The sequence below is a fragment of the Anopheles merus genome, chromosome 2L (assembly GCF_017562075.2).
Source record: "Anopheles merus strain MAF chromosome 2L, AmerM5.1, whole genome shotgun sequence".
NCBI classification, from domain to species: domain Eukaryota; kingdom Metazoa; phylum Arthropoda; class Insecta; order Diptera; family Culicidae; genus Anopheles; species Anopheles merus.
In genome coordinates this window covers 51,025,824-51,043,209 of record NC_054083.1, presented here as the reverse complement: position 1 = coordinate 51,043,209, position 17,386 = coordinate 51,025,824, and the positions used below count along the sequence as shown (strand labels likewise).

Genomic DNA, 17,386 nt, shown 5'->3' with positions numbered 1-17,386 from the left:
TTGAATAATTTATTTCAATACACTTGTAGACTGAAAATATAGAAAAAGTAACAGCGATTGTATTCATTCCAAGCTTTGAGATTGTTGCAATGAGAATTTATGATTGCCCTTTTAGTTGAACGCCCCTGCTCTAAGTGTTTTGTTCTCTCTCTCTCTCTCACTCAGGCCGTATTAGTGGACTGATAAGTGAAGCAAAGCATTTAAAAATGAATGTTAATCTTTGGCTCGGAGATGTTTTTAGCAATAAATAAACTTTCTTTCTTTACGTACCGGTATTAGACCGGTCTCTCCAGAAGCACAAGTTTTTACTTTCTTAAATATTTACCTGAAGAACGAAACCATCACATCGTGTGACGCGTTTCGCGTGGACGTAAATAGAAATGTTTGGTTTCCCCGATTTTGTAACAGGTCATGGCTGTCTAGATACGTCAATACGGCTCCTCAGGCGGGCTTGATTGAAACATCGGTTCCGATGTGTAATCAATGTGCACCGAGACGCGTTTTGTAGCGGTCGATGTGGTAAATAAGACATTAGTTTCCCCCCCCCCCCCCCAGAGCGTGCATTGGACAGTAGAAATGAACCGAGAGAGGAACTGAAAACTTCAGAATTACGGAGGTGGATTGACCGACGAAAATAGTGTGAGTAAAGCTAAAGTAAAGTACGCACACGCCGGCCAACACGGTCAATCAGTCAAACAACGTCACGCCGACGTCATAATAATCTAACTTTTCTCGTTAAATTTAATACCCATTACCTTTCTCTCATTCCAGTTCTACTTTTTTTATTGTAGCTACAAGTGTTTGTCCTTTTTGTGTGTGTGTGTGTGTGTGTGTGTGTGTGAGTGTCCAGCGTCCTGTGGCAGAAAAATTGAATTCCAACGGGTCATTAAAATGTCACCTCTATCGCGATGGAACGACACCCTTGCCCGGGGTGACAGGGCAGGCGCTGGCGAGGAGGGAAAGCAGATAGCCACCGCTGGAGACACATCGAGACGTGTCCCAAATGGCGTGTGCCACTGGGTGATGTGTGCCACTGTTGTCGATAAATCCGATTCCAGCTGCTGATTAGGGGTTGACGGCGTATTTTTTCTTCCCTTTCTCTCTCTCTCTATGGCTCTGCCTGTCTCTATAGAGTTGTCCTGACTGTCCATATGTCCACGCTCTATTTAGTGAAGGACATACGAATCCACGTACATCCTTCCGGGTAAGAGGGGGGGGGGGGGGGGTAGGTTTGGATCGATCCTGGGCCATTCCACCGCAAGCTAACGGATCGATGTGCGTTTGCTTGCTGTCTTGCGACGTGGACTACGATAATGATGGAAAAGCGATATGTCGTCAGGTGTGTGTTTGAGCCGGGAATACTCGTGGCCCGTCACATAGGCCAGAGTGATGGGGAAATGTAATTTGTTTTTGTATTATTCCGCACCGGTGATGGAAGCTATCAACAGTAATGAGGGTAATGGTTTCTCTACAGCAAAATTATCATTCCGTGTGAAGAAGCTATTCGTAATTAATTGAATATTCAGAAGCTATTCGTAATTAATTAACCCTTTAATTACATTTTCATATTGGATTTTTTTGTTAATTCAGCGGTATAAATATTTCCAATTGGAAAAAATCAATTCAAAATTTAATCAACAATTCATCAATCGAACAAAACATCGAAGCTATTTCATTTGCAGCTTGATCGTAGAGAAATAATTAATTTGCTTCATTTCGGATAAAATGGTATGATTAAAAATTCTCCCTCGCATTCCAGTTATTTCAAATCTACAAGTGCGGCGCAAACTAACAGCAATAGCAACTCACACTGGTTCAAAAGGAAGGAGAAAATAAAAAAACACACACTCCCCGCGGAAACCATATGGCCAGCATTCGCTTCACTAGTGCATCGCTGAAGTGGTGCATCCTATTCTCCGCCTGGACCAGCGCTTTTCCATTGCGCTTTTGTTTTTACATCAATCGCGTACCGATGCTCTTTTCTATTGCGCCAACGCCAACCTCCCCGCCAGCTGCTTCCTTTGTGCCGAAGCTCAAATATTTATAAATCGTGTGTGAGTGTGTTTTCCTTCTTTTTTTAATTTTGCCTTTCTCTTTTTTTGTACGAGTGTGGGAGTGCACGCAAACAAACGCACCGAACCCCCCCCCCCCCCCGACCGTAATGAATCAACTGAAAGGTTGGTCGAACGGATGGGAAGAATAAAAAAACGACACTCCGGAAACAAGGCAAAGGGAAAGAGGGAGAGATAGAGAGAATGAAAGGAAGAAAACAAAAGTGGACTCCGGGCCAGGAATTAATAGAGCAAAATGCAGTTTTCCGCTCGGATGACGATTATTATATTGACCCGTGGCGTTTTGTATGGATGTATGTACGTGTATGTATTAGTGCGTTTGTTTTGCGGGCGGTTGCATTTCGGAAAACGAACCACCTGGCACAGGGAGGAAAGGATGAACCTGAGCGGGTCGTTAATGATGATGGGCACAGGGGACATGGTGAAGTGGTGGACGAAGGACGCATTTCCTGTCCATTTTGTGTTCAAAGCCTTTTCCAGCTGGTCTTGCGGCTGCTGCTGCTGTGTAGCACGCAAATGCCATTTGCGTTTTTCGTGTCTCCCCCGAACCCGCCGGATGGAGGGAAGGAGCAAAAAGGACGAAACATCCTTCGTACATGGTTTCGTGGTGAGTATCTACACGCCTGAGTAACCACACAACTGTTTTAGCCGGGGGGGGGGGGGGGGGGAGGGAGTGTGGAAAACGGTGGGCAATGAGTACTTTACTTCGTCCACCGTCCTCATTTTCCACTGTTTATTATTCATAAGGGTGCGAGCGGTCGAACGGATTGATCGGAAAGGATGCAGAGCGTGCGGGAGGAGGATTTGGCATGAGGTAGCTAACGACGAAAACAATCCCCCACCAGTCAGGCCTGGGCCACTTTTAGCCAGAAACTCGAACATAATCAAGCTGCTTTGCCGTGTTGAGCTTCGGGCTTAACGGAAAAAGTTGTACCCTTTTACGAAGCTCGCTCGAATGTTAGCATCGACGTTAGGATAGGTTCGGTCAGTACCAGCACACCTGCTGACCAGGTCGTTAGCGGAGCAGTTGAGAACAAAAAGCAAAACAACTTCCATTGTGCATTGTTTTGTCGGAACACTTTTCCGGGTCAGCCAGTAGTTACTTCTGACCTTTTCCAACATACTCCTTTTTTCGGCGTGGACGAGTGGGTAAAATTTTGGTAGCATATAAAACAAAAAGGACCATTTTTTTGTATGCTGGCCGTAGTTGCAGGTGGTCTGCATTGTACAATCTACGGGGAAAATTAACTTTACCTTCGACAATAAGGATAACGTGCATTGCAAACGGGTTAACACGTAACTGGTGTACGTTTTCGATTTGCCCGCTGCGGTAGTAAATTATTCACACAATATCGATGAATTGCTGTGAACTATTTCTAATATTTCCTTACATGGAAAGCAAATATGGGCCTATTAAACAAGCTTTTCCTTTTCGTGAAGGAGACGCCTAGTACTTCATCCAGTATAGTCGATACGCAACACAAGCGTTTTGTATACATTATTTGGCATTAGTTTTTATTAAATCTTCTGAAAATTTAATACATATCCATTCGAACAGATGTATGTTAGACGGAGCACCAAAAATATTGCGTAGCACGGGGGCTGGGGAGGATTACATTTTGATTATATCACGCTCCGCTGGCTGGCCTGTCATGCGCCTCTGGGGGCCGATCAGCAGACTAGCCAAAGTTGCATTGTAATTGAAACATCTCTAGCTTTTAGCTTTTCGGTGTACAGTGCAGCTGTACAAAGGCTTCCAGTTGGCGTGGTATTAGCTTCCGGTACGGGATTCGATGCTGCGCGATCACGCGTGCCGCAAGGCAGCGCAGATTGATGGCACGTGTTTCGTAGCTTTTGATGAAGGCGGCAACACAGCCTAACGGGAAGAGACAACTGTTTAGTAAACAATATCGATACCTAATTATGACGGGAACACTCACTTTGCACACACACTTGCGATGCTTTCAACCCGTCCGCGTTAACCGCATCGAGATGAATGCCAGCTTCTATTAACATTTCCGTGATTTCTTTCACTACCGTTTTTACATTCGCGTCTGGCATACGCAACACAGCCGATTGTAGCTAAAACATAGCAAAGTATCATTAGAAGCAATTCAATTAAATCCTGCTCGCGGTTCCAGCTACTCACAGTTGAAGTTAGCGTGTGTAAAGGCGTATTTCGATCATTGTCGACCACATCGACAGAAGCACCACATTTCAGCAGCAGCCTAACGGTGTCCGCACAGGGGAATCTATTTCAAAAAAAGGATAACACTAAGCACCGCTTTCTCGCTCACCAACTCCAGCAATCATTCGTACCTGCAAACGTCATCAGTGTGAAAGTCATCCACCGGCGTAACACCGTTCACCGCTAGATGCAGCAACGTTTGATCATCCCTCAAGCGCACCATCATCAAGTTTAGCTGGTACACCATCTGGTACATCTGCAACGTCTGCTCCTCCGTTCGTACGAACTGCTCCTTGCGCAGCAGCTTCGTAATGATCGTAATCAGGTACAGCACCGTCACGATATTCATCTCATAATTATCCGCCACCGCTTCCAGATCTTCCCGCAGGCCAGGGTTGGCCATCTTTTGCTGATTGTAGCGCAGCTCATCGACACACGCACCGAGCACCGCGATCACACTGTCGAATCGTATCGTTTCGTTGATCGAATACTCTTGCGAGAACAGTTGCACGAAGCGGAGCAGATCGCGCTGCACCTGCAGCCCGTTCTGTTGGCGCAGACGAAGCGCATGCAGCCAGAGGCTTTCACACCGATCGAACCGCCCATTGTCGGCACAGATTGCACCGCGGAAGACGATGGCGTGTGCTACCTCCGGGTTTTGACCGAGAATGCGCTCACGGATCGTAAGCGATTCCATGTGCAGCGAGTTGTGATTGTAGCGGATGGCGAGCAGATCCTGCAGCGTCTGACACTCGACCCAGTGCTCGTAGGCGGGAACGGGCTCAAAGAATGGCTTGCGGATGATGTTGTCCGGATCTTCGTATCTGCAAGAAAACAGGATTGTTTAGCGTGAGTATTTTGTGCATTTTCTTTTCTCTATTTTAGCACCAACAAACCTAAGCTCCATTGCCGAAAGTAGATAGTGGAAGGCTTTCACCAAGCTGTAGTTATCCTTATCGTTCGCGTACGACGCACCGAGCAGCTCCATCACCTCGATACGCTCCACCTTGGTGAGCAGTCCGGGACGCTGCAGAAACACCTGTACCACTGCCTCGCGCGTTCGCTCGGCAGCTGCCAGTGCCGGCGTCAAACCGAACGTGTTCCGCGACAGTACGGCCCCATTGTCCAGCAGTATCTCGCACACCTCCACGTGGCCACATTCGGCCGCATAGTAAAGGGCCGATGCACCGCACTGCGCCTGCTCGTTCACCTTCGCTCCCTTCTCGAGCAGATACTGCAGCACATCGGTGTAGTTCTTGTACGCCGCAATCATCACACACGTATTGTTGTACATGTTCGCCGTACAAACGTTCGCACCGTGCTCGATCAAATACTGGATCACATCCAACCGTCCCTCGAAGCAAGCGGCCCGCAGCGGTGTCGAGCCCTTCTTCGTACAGTGGTCGACCTGCGCACCGTGCTGGAGCAGCATCTTGACGATGTTACGGCGGCCAACGCCGGCCGCTACCCACAGTGCGGTGGCACCATCGGTCAGCTCGCCGTGCACCTTCACGCAGCCCTCCTTCTCGAGGTCCGGTTCGGCCAGCTCGAGCAGGATGTGCACCACCTCCAGGTGGCCGTTCAGCGTCGCCACGATCAGGGGCGTATACACCTGGTGATCGTCTTCGTAGAATTCCTAAAAAGAGGCAAAGAAAGAGTAATGAAATTACCCGTGGTTACTCAAACGATGTGTCAAGGGCTATTAAAAGCGATGAACAAACGGAATCGGGTCAAGCTCGGGAACATGAAACCATTCTAAATTGGGAGTTTTTGGTGAGGAAGGAACACCGAAAAGTCTCATCCCACTTCCTCACAATGCGTAGGAGAGGCGTCTGATTCACGACTTGATGCGCTTTAATCTCCAATGGTGGCATATTATTATTGCGTTTCAAGTGGCTGACGTTGAGTCATTTGCGAATTCGCACCAATTCAAAACATTTCGTCCCCCTGGGATGCTTACCGCCGGTGCGTCATCGGTCTGCGATTTGTAATACATCGTCTTGTAGGATGGCCTCGAACTCCCTCGGTTAGTTTTATTACATTGCAAGAGAAATTAAATCATGGATGAGCTCTTTTCCATCCAATTATATCTGGGAATGCGATACTCATGCTCTAATGGCGACCAAGATTGGTTCTACACGTCATTGACCTGATGCTGTCGGCTTTATAGTGGTTGGAAGGACGTTTTTCTCATGCCGCACTACGGCAGAGGAACTTATCCTTCAGTCCCTTCCCCCCTTCCTGTCCGTACCACGAGCCAGCGATAAAGGAAACGCCCCACTCTGACACATGATCGTGGCGTGGTACTATTTTTAGAATACGATCCGGAAAAATAGAGCTGTAGTAAAAAAGGTAGCAAAAAAAAACGCAACAACAAACGGCGTGATGTCGGCGCGTTGTTTGGGGTGTGTTGGTGCGATTGCGAAGCGAAATGCCATACCAATGCAACATTCATCGCATATTACACATTATTACAAAAAAAAAAATACTAACACGCTATAATATGCTTAAATTCTGCATTTCTTTATGTCCAAAACGAGCACATTTCGTGATCCATTTTGCGCAAAATAGAACGCAATACCGCACGCTGTTCTACAACAAACCGGGCGTCTCCATCCGGCGATCGGCAGCACTGTTTCTGCGGGGTTTTTCTATTGAATTGCAACAAATTGCACTCACTTTTTATAACGATTTCTTCTGCAGATTTCAATCATTGTATAAAGTTATTTAAAGTGTCTTTAAGTCAGGATTTCAGTCGTGTTGGACTCGATTCCGTGTTTGAAACATAGCAGACGCCCTTCCAGAAGCCTTTGTTGCGGGGCATTGAGCTCGTTAAGGTTTAGTTTCTCCTTTTCGCTTCTTTCTTGGTGCTCTTGGTGAGAAAGCGATTTGAAAATAGCACAGCATTTTAACGACCATGTATACGGAAGTCAAAATGCTGTGGACGTGGTTCGTGTCAAAATACAAGCAAACGACAAGTAAAAAAAAGGATCTGCACCCAATGTTTAAAACAAATGGCTTGTGTGTATCAGTTTACATTGTGGTTTGGCTTTCCCAGTGGATATACACTATATTGCAAAATTAAAACAACACACGCATCGGTTTTAAATTAAAACGCGCAATTTGCGTCTGTTTAGGATTGAAATGCGCCAAAATATAGGCAATTTGATTTACACCGTAGTTAAGCCATAAAACCAATAGCAGCGCCATCTCAAGGCAATGACACAACTACTCCCCTTTTCACAATAGCGCCATCTACGTAGTTAGTTATGCAAATCATGGAGTCAAAGGGTGGTGTCTTAACTAATAATTAAGAAACATTTGTATGTCCACGGAAAGAGGGGAAATGAAGCCAGCGTACAAACCCAAAAATGTAAACATCGCTACCGGAACACAGCACGTTGTAATAAGTACCCCAAGAAATACATGCAGAATTTAGTTAACAGCACAGATTTTGGAGCTTGAATTTAATTCTACATCTTCATATCACCTTGCTAGCAAATCTTGCATAGAGTCCTTGGCGGGTAGCTCTTGCTTGACACTTGTTAGCGCTCTCAGGTGAATATGGTAACTGTGCTGATTTTTGCTCCCTTAGAAAACTCGAGTCGCGAGTTTTAACTATCTAGTGTAGGGCGCAATCCTACACATTTTGGTCCTTCGAACCGGATAGCCGGAAACCCTGAAATTCCGGTATGTTACGTAGTAAAGTGAAGTAACAGTGAAAAAGTGAAGACATGCCAAATATGGCGGTAAACATTCTTCGAACCAGTGACGACGACATCTGATGAATAACATCCCTTCGTGGTGCGCGTTGACTAGGGCAACGGCACACGGCTGGCCAGCGCAGGTTCATCCACTGGCAGCCGACTCTTCCCTTCGTGGTGCGCGTTGATTTGGTCAACGGCACACGGCTGGCCAGCGCAGGTTCATCCACTGGCAGCCGACTCATCCCTTCGTGGTGCGCGTTGATTTGGACAACGGCACACGGTTGGCCAGCGCAGGATCATCCACTGGCAACCGATTCTTCCCTTCGTGGTGCGCGTTGATTTGGTCAACGGCACACGGCTGGCCAGCGCAGGTTCATCCACTGGCAGCCGACTCATCCCTTCGTGGTGCGCGTTGATTTGGACAACGGCACACGGTTGGCCAGCGCAGGATCATCCACTGGCAACCGATTCTTCCCTTCGTGGTGCGCGTTGATTTGGTCAACGGCACACGGCTGGCCAGCGCAGGTTCATCCACTGGCAACCGATTCTTCCCTTCGTGGTGCGCGTTGATTTGGTCAACGGCACACGGCTGGCCAGCGCAGGTTCATCCACTGGCAACCGATTCTTCCCTTCGTGGTGCGCGTTGATTTGGTCAACGGCACACGGCTGGCCAGCGCAGGTTCATCCACTGGCAGCCGACTCATCCCTTCGTGGTGCGCGTTGACTCGGGCAACGGCACACGGCTGGCCAGCGCAGGATCATCCACTGGCAGCCGATTCTTCCCTTCGTGGTGCGCGTTGACTCGGACAACGGCACACTGCTCACTCAGCGTGAGATTCATTTCATCATTCGGCACATTTCATTGGATATCATTGTATCGCAAAAAATCAGCGTCGAATTAAGTAATGCCAACAACTCGATCCACATCGAAGCGTACGGAAAGCCAAGCAATGCAATCAGAAAACGCAACACCTCAGCCTGAGATGCAAGCCTCGCACTCAAAAACACAAGCTGAAGCCATGGAGTCCAAAGCGAAAGCAGTTGTTGAACAATCATTCCATGATGCAGAGTTTTCTACTAACCAACGTGAGCTGAAGATGTTGCGACTGCATCATTCTAGTCAGCAGCGAAAACTCGCAAAGTTGCTGGAAGACGTCACAACAACACCAGTAAATGCAACTACATACAACGTGAAATACAGTTACCTGCAAGATCTAAAAGCAAAACAAACAGAGATCTTTGAGAAAATAGTAGCCCTGGACCCAATAGACCTCGAAAACGACTTTTCTGACGACGAAGCATGTGCTTGTATGTACATGAAGTTAGACACCATGATAGCACACGGAACTCCAATTGCTGCAGCTACTGCAGTGACTTCCGTGGTATCTTCTTCATTACATCATCTGAACATCCCGATGCCAACATTTGATGGAACATATGAACAGTGGCCTAAGTTCAAGGCCATGTTCCTGGATATTGTGAAGGAATCTAGCGCATCGGATGCGGTGAAGTTACATCACCTTAACAAGGCCTTGATTGGAAAGGCTAGTGGCGTGCTGAATGCAAGTCTCATCGCAGGTAACAACTTTGCAAGTGCATGGCAATTGCTGGAGGATCGCTTTGAAAATCCTCGCGTGATCGTGGACAGGCACATCGCGGGATTATTGCAGATGAAACCCGTGGTCAAGGAGTCTGCACGCGGGCTGCGCGAGTTGTTGGAATGTTGTAAAACTCATGTAGATGGTCTATCCTACATGAAGAAAGAAGTTGATGGAACCAGCGAATTAATCATCACCCACATCTTGACTTCATGTTTCGATCCTGAAACAAGGAAGCTGTGGGAGCGGACGATGAACCGAGGAGAGTTTCCGAAGCTGAAGACAACATTAGAGTTTTTGTGCAGACAGTGCGAAGTGCTGGATCAGTGTGCCTCTGAGAGAGGCGAAAGAGGCGACAAAGGCAAAATGGTGAGCGCCAAGGTGTACACAGCTTCCATTCAAAACTGCAAGCTCTGCAACGATGATCAGCACAACATCGTTCACTGCCCAGAGTTTTTGGCGTTATCAACACGAGAGAGACAGATCAAGGCTCAAGAACTTCGTCTTTGTTACAATTGCCTTGGAGCTGGTCACTCTTCACGACGATGCGAATCAAGGAGGACATGCCGTAGATGCAATAAACATCATCACACGTTGCTTCATTTTGAGCAACCTGTTGAAATGCCAAGTTCTGAACACGTAGCAACCGTGTCACATCAAGAAGAAGAGACATCAGGCACAGGGTCATCATCTTCAAGCAGCCCATCATCACCTCAGATTGTCTTGAGTGTGCAAGGAGCAGCAAAATCTACCGTCCTGTTATCGACAGTGCTTTTGAACATCGTGGACGATCAAGGAACGAATCATCAAGCTCGTGCCCTGCTAGACAGTGGCGCACAATCGAACTTCATTTCTGGACGACTGGTGCAGCTGCTACGATTGCCACGGAAGATAGTGAACATTCCGTTGTCGGGCATAGGTGGCAGTTCAACCATAAATGTGCGACATTCGGTAAGAGCTACAATACGATCACGTTGTTCCGAAGACGCCTTCACTTTGGATATGTTGGTCTTGGCTACCCCGTCGGCATCTTTACCAACCCAACCGGTAGACATCAGTAGCTGGAACATTCCGGAAGACTACATCTTAGCTGATCCCACCTTTAACCAGCCGGGACGTGTTGACATCATCCTTGGAGCAGAACTGTTTTACGAATTCCTGAAGGAGCGCCGCGTGTCATTTGGTCTGCATCGTCCAGTATTGCAAGAATCTAAATTTGGTTGGATAGTCAGTGGCAATGCACTCATCGAACCAGCGTCTGATCCAGTAGTGTGTGCTACAGCTTTAATCACGGACAACTTGAGCATGGTGGCAGCAGAGGACAACGCTGAAATGTCCTTGTCATATCATCCAGTTGTCAGCAACGCAGTCATCAGACATCGTAGTGATCTTCAAAGTGACCTGCGCAACGGAGTAAAGGAAATTCAGGATGACGAGTTAAGGGTCGGACGGGCCAAACGAGAAGGAGCATCCGTAGCTGACGTCATCTGTCCTAAATCATCAGGGAAAGCAGCTGAGACAACTACCAGTGATTCTACCGCAGTCTGTCTTGGTGGCAGTGACTTTGGTGGCATCATATCAGCAACGGGTATACCAAGAAACCACGATTGGGAACTTTGGGCACGATTGGGAACCTCACTATAATTGACACGTAGATCAATTTCGTCGTGCACACGTGTGCCATTTTACATGCATTTTGTCATTATTTCGCAGAGTTATTAATCTTTCATATTGAACTAAAGGTACAGACATTTCAAGAATCAGGGTAGATCTAGCAAAGGGCGAGATTATTTTGCTTAAGGACTTGCATGAAATTAAATTGTTCCAATTTAAGGTGGCAGGATGTTTAGGATTGAAATGCGCCAAAATATAGGCAATTTGATTTACACCGTAGTTAAGCCATAAAACCAATAGCAGCGCCATCTCAAGGCAATGACACAACTACTCCCCTTTTCACAATAGCGCCATCTACGTAGTTAGTTATGCAAATCATGGAGTCAAAGGGTGGTGTCTTAACTAATAATTAAGAAACATTTGTATGTCCACGGAAAGAGGGGAAATGAAGCCAGCGTACAAACCCAAAAATGTAAACATCGCTACCGGAACACAGCACGTTGTAATAAGTACCCCAAGAAATACATGCAGAATTTAGTTAACAGCACAGATTTTGGAGCTTGAATTTAATTCTACATCTTCATATCACCTTGCTAGCAAATCTTGCATAGAGTCCTTGGCGGGTAGCTCTTGCTTGACACTTGTTAGCGCTCTCAGGTGAATATGGTAACTGTGCTGATTTTTGCTCCCTTAGAAAACTCGAGTCGCGAGTTTTAACTATCTAGTGTAGGGCGCAATCCTACACAGCGTCTTTGTGTCGCCATCCGCTCGCCCATTTGCGTCTTTGTGTTGGCGTGTTTGCGCGAAGGTAGAAGGAAAAGAAAAAAACGGAGCTGTTTGCACAACGCATTTTTGTCGGCCCATCATAACATGTTTTCATTTCATTAGAAGAGCTGAATGATCAGCGATCGGTACACGCATGCAGTGTTGGCCAATTTGATTCGGATCCCTGAATTTGCATTAAGAACATGTAATCCGTAACCTATCCTTGACCGTGAAACAAACATACACACATACCCACATCTCCCACTCCCAAAAAGAACAGCAATGTTTGCAGAAACGAAGTCCAATGTGTTGTATGTGTGCTCGGAAGTCGGTCGAATTTGTTTGGGGTTGTGCTTTGCTTCACACTACGCGACCGGCGGCGCACACTACAAGGCGCAACGAGCTGGTGACGCGAGCATGGGTTTTCCGATGCGTAGCAGCAGTTTTACTCGCGCAGCAGGAGCAGGGAACCGTGGGATGGTTGACGTATCTCACCCGCTCCCTTCCTTTGCAGCAGCGCGTGGTGTTCTGCAGCTGTCTGTGTGGTTTTGCATGTGACCAAATTAGAAGCAGAAATTACGAGATGACACCGCAACAGCTCGCTCGCTCGCTCTTCCACCCGCAAAACACCACGGTGTTGCTGTGTGATGCAAAAGTGTGTGTCTTGGCGAACAATTTTATAGTTCATTAACGGTGCGCCGATCGGACCCGTGCGTCGATGATCGGGACGAGGGCTGCAGGTGTGGGCGGTTCGGGGCAGTGCGGCTTCGCTCGCGTATGGTCGTTTGCCAAAATGACGAGAGCGTAAAGCGTTTTTGCCTAAAGTGGTGCTGTAGCCGCTTCCATTTTACGCTGCACTAAAAGAAGGGCGAGGATTTTCGTGCTTTCTGTTCTGTTTCTGTGTGTGGGAAAAGAATGACTTTCTAGTTGATGGGATGGCTATGGAGCGCTTACCTGATTCACGATGGCGCGACGTTCTTCCTCATCCTTTATCTCACTGAGCAAGGCCAACAGTTGCGTACAGAAGCCCTCCTTGGCGGCGTAGTACACCCGCATCATGGCACGCTCCCGGAGCGTTTCCTTTTCCCGCTCCAGGTCTTCCGATTCTTTAGTCATTTTTGCCGTACCTTCCCGGTTTATGGACCGCGTACGCCGCTTACGGCACGCGGCACCAGCACTACCTTGGGCCGACACTTTTGTAACTTTTCTACACACACGCACACACTGAAACGGCTATTACACACAACACAGGAAAGGGTTTAAAAAGGAATAAAACGTATCCTTACAGTGCCACTTTTAAAATGAAATTTGTGAGCTAAATTTGAAAATCAACAAAACACTTTTGAAATTGATCGCAATTCCAGAGAACCTCGAACGGGTGCGTGCCAGAACACCAGACGTGCTATACGAGATTTTCACCACGCACTCACGACGCAACCGACGGACAAAGAATGACGATTCCCGCACGAGCTTTCCCGTTTGCACGATCTTGGTCGGTCGGAAGTAAGAAAAACCTCGCGATCACGATTTTTCCCCACGACGGAATGTTTATTTATAAACGTTTGTTATTATTTGGTTCACCTGCGCCTCCCTCCTCCCCTTCACCCACAAGCGCACTGTCAACTTGTGTCAGCTGTCACATCCGTCACAAGGTTTGTACAGGCGCACTGTGGGATCGCGTTCCCAGTTTCCCGTCCAAAAGCCAGCGGATTATTATGACAGTGTCAAATGTTTGTTGCAGCCAAGCAAAACGAGATAAAAAAGTTTTCCTTCCCTACGGCTGGGCTTTCGCATCGTTGGCTGTACAAAAGTGGATAATAGATCGAATTGCAAGATAAAACTGCTCTGCTAGGTGAACGACATGGGCCTATCGCACAGCATTGCCGTTCCAGGAGGCGGAACCGAGGGATACCATGTTTTGCGGGTAAGTTTCGGGCCACTGTAGTAGGTGCGCCAAGCCGACAGATGACGTGTTCAATTTCGATCCAGCGCATTTCCCCCCCTTCCCGCTGCAATTGCGGTGCGGCCTTGTGGAAAGCTCTGGTTTGTTGATGCGGGCTTAATTGTTGACGGCCACTTTTTTTTTGCTTGTACAGGTGCAAGACAACTCACCGGGCAAGACGGCGGGGCTGGAAGCATTTTTCGACTTTATACTCGCCATCGGAAACACTCGGCTGGACCAGGACAACGATACGCTGAAGGAGCTGCTGAAGGCAAACATTGACCGGGAGATCCAGATGACGGTGTACAGCAGCAAGACGCAGAACATCCGGCTGGTGGACATTACGCCCAGCAGTACCTGGGGCGGGCAGGGGCTGCTTGGGGTTAGCATACGCTTTTGCTCGTTCGAGGGTGCCAACGAGAACGTGTGGCACATACTGGAGGTGCATCCGTCGTCTCCGGCCGAGGAAGCTGGGCTGATCCCGTTCACGGATTACATTATCGGTGCCGATTCGATACTGCACGAGAGCGAGGATCTGTTCACGCTGATCGAATCGCACGAAGGTCGTCCGCTGAAGATGTACGTGTACAATACGGATCTCGATCGGTGCCGGGAGGTGACGATTACGCCCAACTCGAAGTGGGGCGGTGAAGGAAGTCTCGGTTGTGGCATTGGCTATGGGTATCTGCACCGGATACCGATTCGTATGATGCCGGCTGATGCAAAGGTGCCGCTGAATGGTGGAGCACAGTCCGTGCCGGTTGTTCCGGTGGGCACGACGGCCATGTTCCCGAGCGCGACGACAGCGACGCAGAATACGATGGCGGGCTCGACGGTGGACACGACGAATGCGAACCGCTCCATGCCCTTCATACCGATGGTGCCCCCGCTAGCAAATACGTTCGCAACACCGGCTAGCAATGCGGCCCATGATCTGCTTACGGTTTCACAGCCCACCAACACGATGACAGCCATGACGGCAACGACAACCCCGGCGGTGGTAGGCGATCTGGCCAACCAGTTCGCTACTCTATCGACAGCGACGGGCCAAACGGATCAGGTGAACAATAATGTGGAAACGCAAACGACACCGACGCAACCGGCGTACAACAATAATGCTGGACATCCGGGAGAAGTAGCATCACCACCGATTCACGTCGGTCCTGCCATCTTTACACCCCCGGCCGGTTCCGCTGAACAAGGTAGCTGTGATTAAACGTTGAATATGCAACGATTCTTACTAATTGAAATGTTATATTCTTATTTTAGTTCAAAATCCTTCATCGAACGGTGAACCTGGTCCACAACAGGTACCGATGGCGAACCTTTCCTATCCGACATCGTCCGTTCCCTCGCTACTACCAACGACGGGCGCCAATCCCTACTCGATGGCTAGCACTGTGCCACCTCCTTCGACACTGGCCAGTGATTTCTACCAAATGTATGGCTCGACGGCTGCCCCCACCAGCGGTAGCACTGCCGTGGCACCGAGCGCCAACAGCTACGCTATGTCCACCACGATTGACTTTCTGCAGAGCCAGCAGCAGCAGCAGCAGCAACCACAGCAACCCTGGGGCTCGCAACCTCCAGTACAGATGTACTCCACGTACCCTCAGGTGCAGCCGGTCGCGGATCCGTCCCAATCGCCCGCCCACCACCAACCGGCGGGTGCTGGTGGTTCGGTTCCGGCCGCATCCACACTATTCCAAAGCAACGCCGTTACGACACCCATCTCCCTGCCCGGCATGCCGCCGATAACGGTCAGTGCAACGATTCAGCCGGAAGCGCTCAGAGGGCTGCAGTTCACTAACGCTCCCGTGTCGGGCGCTCCGCCGCAACAGCAGCTCCAGCAGCAGCAGCCACCGCTAATGACCATGCCTGCCCCAACGCTGCAATGAAGCGAATGACAACGCGGAACAGGGACGAACGGTCGGTAATTGTGCAATCGCGTTGGATGTTGTACATAGGGAGCAATCCAACCCGTTGGAACGATCTTTCAGCACCCGGTTCGGAGCTGCGACCATCGAACGGAAAAGGAATACGACGGAGCAATGTTTTGGTGCATTTTGGTTGCCCTGGGTGACTCGCCGGATAAAGTACACACGTATAATTTTTATCTTGCGCTTTACGTTATGCCTAAGTTTAGTCAATCTATGAAACAATGGATAAAGTATCGTTATCTTTATTAAATCTAAAAATTATGTCATGTAAGCGAAAGGGATTGCTTTTTTTTTTCGCCGAAAGAAAGAAAGAATTGAATTGGTTCCTATTCTCAGTCTAAAATTTAACCACTCCATATTAGCAAGGAATATGAAGGGTTAAATCACCTGCCAAGTTTAGATCATATTCGCCCTGCTGTCATGTGTCAAAACGACACTGAGGAGAAGAGAAAAAAAACAAAACGAAATCGTTCACTGCAAAAGTTGTTTTCCTTCGGTCCGGAAAGTTACACTCCGGAAGATTGCCGGCCAGCAGCATAATGTCCAGCCTAGTGCGACTATCTAACGCGCCACTGGTGCGCAACCTGGTGAACCACTCGCTACGCAGTGCCCGTCTGATTTCGTCCTCGCAGAAAAACCGCGACGCTGCCACGCTCGACGTGTCGAAGAAGACGGCCGCATCGAGCAGTGGGGCGGCTGCCTCATCGGTCGGCACCGGGCGGAACTGGGTGAGCTATGGCTTCGACCGGAAGGATGAAACGAACGACCGCAGCGCCATGAACGCGTCGTTCTTCTTCACCGTCACACTGTGCCTGGTGCTGGGCTCGGCCTACTGGGCGTACGTGCCGGATCCACAGCTGCAGGATTGGGCCCAGCGTGAAGCGTACCTCGAGCTGAGACGTCGCGAGGCGGCCGGACTGGAACCGATCAGCAAGGACTTTGTCGACCCGGCCCAGATTGTGCTGCCGTCGGACGAGGAGCTGGGCAACACCGAAATCGTCATCTAGAATGGAGGAATCGAGTAGCAGCAGCCGAGTAGCGGGCAGAAATCGCTGGATTATGTAATGTGGTCCGCCTGCAGAAGGAGGAGACGGTGCTGTTTTGGGTCTCGTTTGTACATAACAGCGGTCAGAGGAAACGAGACGTGCGTTCATTGTAGCACTGTGTGTCGCGTGAGAGAGAGTGTGGAGGAAGTTAAGTAACGAATAATAAATAGGAAAAAATCTTAAAAATGTGCGTAGTACATTGGATGGTGAGCATTTGGTCATGATTTGTTTTGATTTTGAATCGACATGTCAGATCAAACGAATGTGATCTAAACTGATGGCGATAAAACATGCGCGACTGTTTTCTGAAAAAAATGGCATTCTTTTCTTAAGTTTGTATTAAATGGCAATATAATTAATGGGAATTATTTTACATTTGATTTTCAACAAAAAATTAACAAAAAAAAAAAGTGAATTGTTTTGTTTGTTTTTTTTTTTTCAATTATTGAGTGATCAAACTGTGGAACGACCAGTGTGCACGCTTTCCCAGCTTGACGTACATTGCGCGTTCGTG

At 48.4% G+C, this 17,386-nt stretch overlaps 3 protein-coding genes across 4 annotated transcripts; 2 read left to right on the top strand and 1 right to left on the bottom strand.

Annotated features, from left to right (window-relative positions):
* Nucleotides 1-3,563: 3,563 nt before the first annotated feature.
* On the bottom strand, nucleotides 3,564-13,469 carry LOC121592692 (protein fem-1 homolog B). Of its 2 annotated transcripts, XM_041914385.1 has the most exons (7): nucleotides 13,314-13,469; nucleotides 12,899-13,177; nucleotides 5,157-5,896; nucleotides 4,392-5,084; nucleotides 4,222-4,324; nucleotides 4,013-4,154; nucleotides 3,564-3,948 (listed from the first exon to the last, which is right to left on the bottom strand). In XM_041914385.1, the coding sequence occupies exons 2-7, from the start codon at nucleotides 13,058-13,060 to the stop codon at nucleotides 3,791-3,793; spliced, it is 1,998 nt and encodes a 665-aa protein (XP_041770319.1). In that variant the 5' UTR covers nucleotides 13,061-13,177; nucleotides 13,314-13,469; the 3' UTR covers nucleotides 3,564-3,790. The 2 variants fall into 2 exon arrangements, with proteins under 2 accessions (XP_041770319.1, XP_041770318.1); XM_041914384.1 differs by having other exon boundaries at nucleotides 12,899-13,469.
* A 27-nt stretch (nucleotides 13,470-13,496) lies between these two features.
* On the top strand, nucleotides 13,497-16,097 carry LOC121592695 (Golgi reassembly-stacking protein 2). Its single transcript, XM_041914400.1, has 4 exons — nucleotides 13,497-13,596; nucleotides 13,686-13,868; nucleotides 14,041-15,088; nucleotides 15,156-16,097. Exons 2-4 carry the CDS (start codon nucleotides 13,806-13,808, stop codon nucleotides 15,782-15,784), a joined length of 1,740 nt encoding a protein of 579 aa, XP_041770334.1. The 5' UTR covers nucleotides 13,497-13,596; nucleotides 13,686-13,805; the 3' UTR covers nucleotides 15,785-16,097.
* A 159-nt stretch (nucleotides 16,098-16,256) lies between these two features.
* On the top strand, nucleotides 16,257-17,058 carry LOC121592724 (NADH dehydrogenase [ubiquinone] 1 beta subcomplex subunit 11, mitochondrial). Its single transcript, XM_041914447.1, has one exon. The coding sequence runs from the start codon at nucleotides 16,366-16,368 to the stop codon at nucleotides 16,831-16,833; it is 468 nt and encodes a 155-aa protein (XP_041770381.1). The 5' UTR covers nucleotides 16,257-16,365; the 3' UTR covers nucleotides 16,834-17,058.
* The last annotated feature ends 328 nt before the right edge of the window (nucleotides 17,059-17,386 follow it).

Excerpts from the sequence above, each read along its gene's own strand:
- LOC121592692 (XM_041914384.1), bottom strand. The coding sequence starts at position 13,060 with ATGACTAAAGAATCGGAAGACCTGGAGCGGGAAAAGGAAACGCTCCGG. Across the intron at positions 5,897-12,898 it reads GTCGCGCCATCGTGAATCAG|GAATTCTACGAAGACGATCA; the intron begins GTAAGCGCTCCA and ends GCCTCTTTTTAG. Across the intron at positions 4,325-4,391 it reads CACACTGATGACGTTTGCAG|ATTCCCCTGTGCGGACACCG; the intron begins GTACGAATGATT and ends TTTTTGAAATAG.
- LOC121592695 (XM_041914400.1), top strand. The coding sequence starts at position 13,806 with ATGGGCCTATCGCACAGCATTGCCGTTCCAGGAGGCGGAACCGAGGGA. Across the intron at positions 13,869-14,040 it reads AGGGATACCATGTTTTGCGG|GTGCAAGACAACTCACCGGG; the intron begins GTAAGTTTCGGG and ends TTGCTTGTACAG. Across the intron at positions 15,089-15,155 it reads GGCCGGTTCCGCTGAACAAG|TTCAAAATCCTTCATCGAAC; the intron begins GTAGCTGTGATT and ends TTCTTATTTTAG.
- LOC121592724 (XM_041914447.1), top strand. The coding sequence starts at position 16,366 with ATGTCCAGCCTAGTGCGACTATCTAACGCGCCACTGGTGCGCAACCTG.